General features: G+C 33.2%; 1 protein-coding gene across 1 annotated transcript; it reads right to left on the bottom strand.

Moving 5' to 3' along the window:
• Positions 1 to 1,501: 1,501 nt before the first annotated feature.
• Positions 1,502 to 3,659, bottom strand: LOC21395506 (staphylococcal-like nuclease CAN2). Its single transcript, XM_024162422.1, has 9 exons — positions 3,380 to 3,659; positions 3,131 to 3,186; positions 2,898 to 3,012; positions 2,662 to 2,772; positions 2,382 to 2,569; positions 2,232 to 2,291; positions 1,989 to 2,148; positions 1,830 to 1,898; positions 1,502 to 1,741 (listed from the first exon to the last, which is right to left on the bottom strand). The coding sequence occupies exons 1-9, from the start codon at positions 3,536 to 3,538 to the stop codon at positions 1,643 to 1,645; spliced, it is 1,017 nt and encodes a 338-aa protein (XP_024018190.1). The 5' UTR covers positions 3,539 to 3,659; the 3' UTR covers positions 1,502 to 1,642.
• Positions 3,660 to 7,611: the final 3,952 nt, after the last annotated feature.

Here is a 7,611-nt window from a genome sequence, read left to right as displayed (position 1 = left end):
AGAGACTGATATTAGTCAAATTCATGTGGTTTGCGGTGGCTAATTTGTCATTTATATTTTGAATTTGCGCTTTAGTTAAGATTTTTGGAGAATTGGTAAATTGATAAATCTAACATTATGTTAGTACACTATTGTGCTTGCCATACATTAATTGGAGATTTTTACATGGGGTATACCACAACTTAGTTAATTTAAAATTTAATTAAAATCATGTCAAAACAAAAACTAATGCAAACTGATAGAATCAGATTTGACGGTTTAAAACAGGCACGACGGTACATTACCGTATCGTTAAAATCTCAATGTTGTTTTGAGAACAACACTTGCATTCGGAAAATTGGCAGAATTTGGGGAGAGTGGCCGTCTTTTCTTTTCTTTATTTTTGCTTACATTTTGAGATGTGGTTAACATTCCATAATGTTTGTTTGTTTTGTTAGTGAAATTGTCCTTTTTGTGTTTCCATAAGTTCTGAAGAAGCTAAACTCACTAATCACTATATGTCTATGTAAATTATAGGGACGCGTTTGGATTAGTAGAGCTTCAAGAAGCCGATCTTCGGCTTGGAGAGTAAGCGATAAACAACCAGGTAGCTCTCTCTATTTTTCTCCCTTTATCTCCCCAGTTAGTTGGATCATTTTTATGGTCTTGTTTGTTCTAATTTGTTCTTCTTTTTGTTTTCCATTAGGCTACAATGCAAGCGATTCAGATTCTGAAGAACTGAAAGATGACCCCCAATGATAAGGTCAAGTAGACATGCTACTTGGTTTTTTTTTTTTTTTTTTCTTTTTTGGCCTTTTGTAATTTTGAGGATACTTCCTACTTCGACCAAGAGTTGAAGAAAGGTTTTGTCTATTCATCAGTGGAAAGTTATCAGAACAAGACTTTGAAATGGGAAACAAGACGTCAACAATGTAATTGAGTTATAAATTCAAACCTTTTTTTTTTTTTTGGTGATGCTTGGCACTTCCATTTTGTACTGTTTCTGAGGATAAACATTAACCATCTTCATATTGAGATTGTTCCCTCCTTTTCAACTTTAGTAGCTCAATTGGTCCGGAGAAATGATGAGAGTTGTCTTATTATTCTATTCTTTTGCTTTTGTTTTTTATATTTTGCCGAAAGAAAAAAGAGTTATGAGAATAGCTAACTCATAAAGATAGGGTTATAGATCATAGATTGGCCATGAACTCCACCCCATCATGGTGGGATTGGCTCGAATTCAAGATTATGTCGCGGAGAACGGGTCATCTTATTATCCTAGTCAATTGCACGTTTTCCTTTTTTTTTTTTTTTTTCATGGAAGAGCCCTGGCAGATTGCACATTCTTAACTGATAAGAAGAAAACAATATGAATATCTTTCTCAGCTGATTTTCTCTTTGCAATTATTACCATAATTTTCTGATATAACTTACAAACTCCTATATGAATTATGAATTGTCTATTCTCAGTTTATGTGTGTTTTTTGTGAGAAAAAACATTGCAGTTAGTCATGAATTATGATTCGAACCATGACATGAATTCTCATACCAAACACCCTATAAATGATTGATACAAATAACTATTGACAACAGTCTCCTCAGTCCCTCAAATAGCTTCAGGTCCCTTACTGGTCTTGATCCGATATGTACCTGTAAAATGTTATTATCTGCCGTCTCGTTTGTCCTTTCTCCATTCCCATGGCTTCTCAGGGTTTGAGGATGCCCATAACCCAACCCGCTTTCCTCGAGCCTCATTTTCCCACTAGCATTATTGCTTACGGATTTTAGAATAAAGAAATTTCTAAGAAAAATGTATGCACAAAAATCAGCAAGATCAAGATAGTACTCACTCTTGCAAATTCCGGGCGTTGATCGTAGGCCGAGTAATGCCAAGCAAGTCCTTTCTTGAGCATCATTTCCTGGTTTGAGATGGAAACAGGATGGTTCAGAATGGTCATTGGTGTAAAACCAGAATAAGAAGAGTGTCAATGGAAACTTATATATAGTACCTGTACGAATATGCCGTTGGAATATATATCACCTACAGAACGGCCATAACGATCTTGGTCGTAGACAAGGACTCTCAAACACTTTCCCTGAACAAGCTTGGCCAGTTCCTCCTTAGCTTCTTTACCATATGGCATTTTACTCTCTGGTGCATCTATTCCCCTGTGTCCCTCCACAATCTTATCATCCACATCCACTTCAAGTCTGATATTTCATCTTAAATTTTGCAAGCAAATAAAAATTACCTCAACCGAATCCGATATTTTCGAGCAAGAACCTCCTCGTTGTTTTGAAGATTGATCACCCTGCATTGAGGTAGTCCTTGATTAGTAATGCATCAAGTATGGATGAGTTGAAAAAAAATTCTCTCAAGAGAAAATTGTATGATATGTCACCTGTATCCAGAATCAATTATCTGTTTGTGAAGTGCATCTGCCTTTTCATAGTTCTTCTGAGAACGCGCTTGGGATCTTTGAACTGCGGCCGTTTGTACTTCTCTAGGAACGCAGGATGATTCCCGGGGTTCGGCTGTGCTGACATAGATGGTCACTGTGTCCCCATCTGCTACCGCTTTCGCATCGACCTGGTTTCATCAAAATGATGAATAGCTTCAAAGAAGGCCTTTTTTTTCCCCTTGGTTATTGAACAAAAGCGGAATAGAAATTGTGATTTTACTGGTAATGTTAGCAATTCAAACTTTACTCCTTGAGGTAGTGAAGTTGGGACCCCAGCAGAGAGCTCAACAAGGGCATGAGGAAGAGGCAGACCATAGAAAGCCAGCAAGCCCTATAAAACAATCAATTAGAAGATAATCTTTTAGTTAATTACTTGTTCACAATATAGTTTAAGCTTCATATGAAAGCTTATCCGGTTCAATATTTTGTCAATGTCGTTTTCTTTGTATAGCATACCTCAACATCTGCCTTTTTGTGTCTCTTCAAGGTTTGGATGACCAGCCTAGCTGCCTCTTCAGCTGTTTTTGGAGGGGGTTTTGCTTCTCTCCATGCTTCTGCTAGTTTTCTGTACCTTAATAATATTATATACCAAACAGAAGTTATACAATTCATTAACACGTTCTTTCATCATGGCCAGAACTAGGTCATAACAATGTGGAAAAAGATTTGTCACAATTAATTAGTTATACCAGTTAGCCTGAGCCTTCTTGGACGATACAACATGCTTACTGAGGCCATCCGGGACCTAAAAACAACAATTTCATTGCATTAAGGATATAATTGAAAAGAAATTGAAATTGATGCCTAATTAGCTCATCTTTTACCTCGTATAGTTTCAAGTACTAATAACATGTAACATTAATTAGTATGAGAGACAAAATTTGAGAAGAAAAGAGACGAGCTTGAAATAAGATAGGCAGAGAATTAGTTTAGTATACCTGAGAAGTGATCTCAAATTGGAAGATGTCATGGGCAAGGGCGGAGAGACCGACGGTGGCGGTGGAGACGCCGTGGGGCCCCAGCGAGCCATTGTCCCCACCAGTTGTGGTGGTAGGATTGCAACAGTGTCCGTACAAGAATCTTAAGGCGTTTCCCATGTTGTTTTTGTTGTTGTTGTGACTTCAACAATCTGAGTCTCAGCTGAGAGAGAGAGAGAGAGAGAATGGTAGAGAAGCAAAGGAAGTCTGTGAAATTGGGGAGTCGAATCTTTTTGGGAAAAGAATCCCTTTCGGGATTGGGGAAGAGGCGGCTCACATTAACGAATCAGAGTAAACTAGGACGCGTGGCGTTTCTTGATTCGTCATGGCCGGTTTTCAGTTTTATTTACTGCGGTGATTTTTTCATTCACGTGAAGGTGAAGATAACTATACGTGTTTACATGATTATGGTTAGTTGGCAGAGAGATGAGAGGTTAAAAGTTGGAAGTCAACGGTTTGAGCGTACATTAGAAGATGAGTACGGATCAAATTTAGGAATAATTAAGAGAAAACAAGTTAACTAAAACGCGTTCAAGCAAAAAAACAAAAAACAAAAAAAAACAAGTTAACTAAAACACGACAATAAAGAGTTGGAGCATGTTAGGATGCTCCTTCAAAATTAAAATTCTAATAAAGTAATGTTGGAAACAAACAAGAAACAACATAAATATTTGTTAGGATGAAGGAAAGGAAATCTAGTTGTGTAAGATATAAATTTTCATTAGCCAAAAAGGGAAAAAAAAAAAGTGACATGGATTTACTTTAATAAACTCTTCAAAACCTGTCTAGATTTGGCTTTTCAACTAACTTTAAGTTAATACTTTTTTAACTAAATACATAATTAAGTTAATACTTTCAATTATGTCCACACAAAAAAAGAAAAAAGAAAAAAGGGTCCATTGGAAAATTAGGAGAATTGTTTAATAGAAACACACACACAAAAAAAAAAAAAAAACTTTTATTGTGCATTTTTTAAGCTTCAGAACTTGATGTATCTTTATTAGATTCTAGATCCATTTGGCATTGATGTTAACGGTTGTTTTTAGATTGTTAAAATAATCTACAATAGATCATGGTATATGGTAAACTGTTCTTTATAAAAATTATTATCCAGATCCAGCGGTAGAAGTTGATAAATAGATTTGGAGTTGCTTTTACAAACTACAAAATACATTTGCTATCAATATTTGAATTTATTAAAACATCTTTAATAATCAATTTTAATTATAAATGTACTAATTTTATTTATTTTTTATCAAAAAATATTCTTTAAAGAAAAATTTGCTTAAAACTTACACCTTCATCTACTATTCTTTAATATATACACTACTGAAATTTATACACATATCTTTTAGATATATACGAGCGTGAGATCCGCGCGTTGCTGCAGAAAACAGTGTTATATTGTGTAGCAGTTGTATTTAAAATATATTTATATATATATACATGTATTATACAACATTGTATTACATAGTCGATATAAAATTTGTACAAAAATATTTATGCATACATATATAGTGTTATTATTTAGAATATTTATATATACACAAAATGTACAGGGGAAAAAAAAGAGAAGTTGTAGTCCTTTGGCAATTCTTTTTTTTTTTAGCTGCAAGCATAACAATGAGGGAAGCAGTTGTAAATATAAATGTTAAAAGAAGTAAAGGTGGTTAAAATATATAGTATGAAATAAGTATTATAAAAATATTTAAAGTACCTTGTTTTTGGACGTTTTGTAGACTGTCTTGTTGTTCTTGATTCAGGACTGAAAGAATGAAATAAGCTGTAGATATGTTTTTGAATAAATTGATAATCTTTGTTGTGTTGAATGTGATTTACCTTGTGCTAGGCTTTTTTGGTGTTGGAGTGTGTGGATCAAATGTGGCTGGTGTTGAGAGCCGGGAAGATGGTATAGCTGGTGGGCTGAAAGATGTGGGAATTTTTAAAGGTGTTATTAATATAATGTAAATATTATATATGTATAGTTGCTGGAAAATTTTAAAGATAATATTTACCTAAGTGGTTCTTCTGTTCCTGCAGTTAATAGTTTTGGTGGCGATGATGGAACATGGATGTCTTCAAATATTTTAGAAATTAATGTACTCATTTGGGTGCCTCATTGTTGGAAAAGATCTGGAAGATTTTGGATTGTCCTCGGATCTGATCGATAGCTGGTGGTATTATAAATGGATCAGTAAAGCCCTCGTCAATTGTTAGTGCAGAACAGGGTTTTTTTATTAATGCCTGAGCGGTTCTGCCAAAAGCGATGACCTTTATGTCTCCAGTATGATCTTCAATATGAATTGTTAATCTGTACCTGTAATATATATACATATATATGTATATTTTTTGTAATGTATTTTTTTATTAAATTAAATGAATATATGTAATAAATTAAAAGGGTATGGTAATAAATCTATTTACCATGGAGAGGGTGTTGACTTTATAAGGCCATGACTGTCGCACCACCAACCAATTCTTGCTTGTTTTAATTTTCAGTAACATCTGGGGCAAGAATTGTAGAACCATCCTTGAGACGTCGAGAAGTTTACTATTGTTGCTCTTACAGTGAATTTTTCACCTTGTATAAAAGAGATAATAATTTTGTTTAAAATTCTTTACTAAGTATAGTTAAAAAAATGATAGGAAAGTTAATAGTACTAACCAGATAATTTTGTCCATCCAATGTTTTGAGCTCCTCTATTGTTCTTCTATTTGTCGATATTTACTCTTCAACTGTTTGGATAGGTGTTTTTGGAGGTGGTAGGAACTCAATTTGTTGATTTTGGTGGGAAAATCTGTACGTATAAAAATATGAATAAGGCCAGGAAGGTATAAATAAAATGTATTATTATTTAATATGATAAATTTATTAGCATATATTTTCTATACATGTTTGTTTACCTTGTCTTTAATGTTGTTGTTTCTGGGATATCCGAATCAATATAGAAGATCGTTGCTGATGTAGTTAAAACATATGAGTTACCTTGAAATATAGTAAAGTAGATAATAAATGTATGCTATTTTATTGTATATGTGTATATAAAGAAGTTTAGCTAAACTATTATCAAAAATACCTAGATACTGCTTTGTCAGCATTGATGAGAAAACGGCGACAATTGGTGCCTTTAATGCTTTAAGGACATTTTCATCAAACTGATCGGCTTTATGTCCCCATAGGCTTACCTGTAGATGTTCATTTCTGTGGGCAAAAAGCGGTTTATAAGAATGAGTAATAAAAGTGAATGATAAAACCGAGGAATAATTATATTCATGTTAAATAGTTGTAATGAATAGTAAATTTGAGGAAAAAGAGTATGAAATTATTATACTTGATGTTTTGTATTGTTATGGATCGCCGTGTTGTTGGTCTAGTGCTAACATGTGTATGCTCGAGTGCCTGGACACTCGTTAATACTCCAATAACATCTAGTATTATATATAAATAGGAAAATTTTGTAAATAAATATTGAAGAAAATTTTATAGTAATAATAAAATAAGTTAAGTAGGATAATACCTGTTAATATCTCAGTATTGTTTATTCTCTGATACAACTGGTCGAATTCTATGAAGTAGAATTTGTGAAATGGGATGTGTGGTGCATCTTCCACAATTGGAATAAAGGAAGTTGCTCGTGCAAATTGAATCATAGCACTATGTGGAACAACTTTGTATGTTGGTTTATTTTCAGTAACATAAAAGTTGCTAATATTGTATATATTGCCTTGCACAATTTTTTGGGAAATATAGTCCGAATCTCGTGCTCGAATTGTTCCCTGTATTGCCTCATGCTGTAAATAAATAATAAGAGTAAAAATTTATTCAATATTAATAAATATTATATAGAATAATATGTAATATAACATTTTAAATTTTAGTACATCTTCATCAACCAGGATACAGTCAAGGCTGATCAGGCGTCTTGAGACAAAATCGTTGTTTGTCCATATTCTGCATACTCGTGCTTGTATTGTTTCATAGACTTCATTTGGTTTTAGTGCACGAATAGGTGTTGTCATATTTTCTTAGTCCTGAAAAAAGTAAATAAGATGTTATTATAATGACAAATATTCTATTTGAATTTATTGTTAAAAATGTTATATTAAAAAATTTTAATGTTGTGAAGAATATAAGGTGGTATATATTTTGTATATATTTATTTATGTGATGTTGTGTAAGATTTCTTTGTAGA

The sequence above is a fragment of the Morus notabilis genome, unplaced genomic scaffold (genome assembly GCF_000414095.1).
Source record: "Morus notabilis unplaced genomic scaffold, ASM41409v2 Scaffold65, whole genome shotgun sequence".
Taxonomy (NCBI): Eukaryota; Viridiplantae; Streptophyta; class Magnoliopsida; order Rosales; family Moraceae; genus Morus; species Morus notabilis.
Note: the sequence above shows the minus strand (reverse complement) of the source record. Positions and strands in the feature narration are given on the sequence as shown.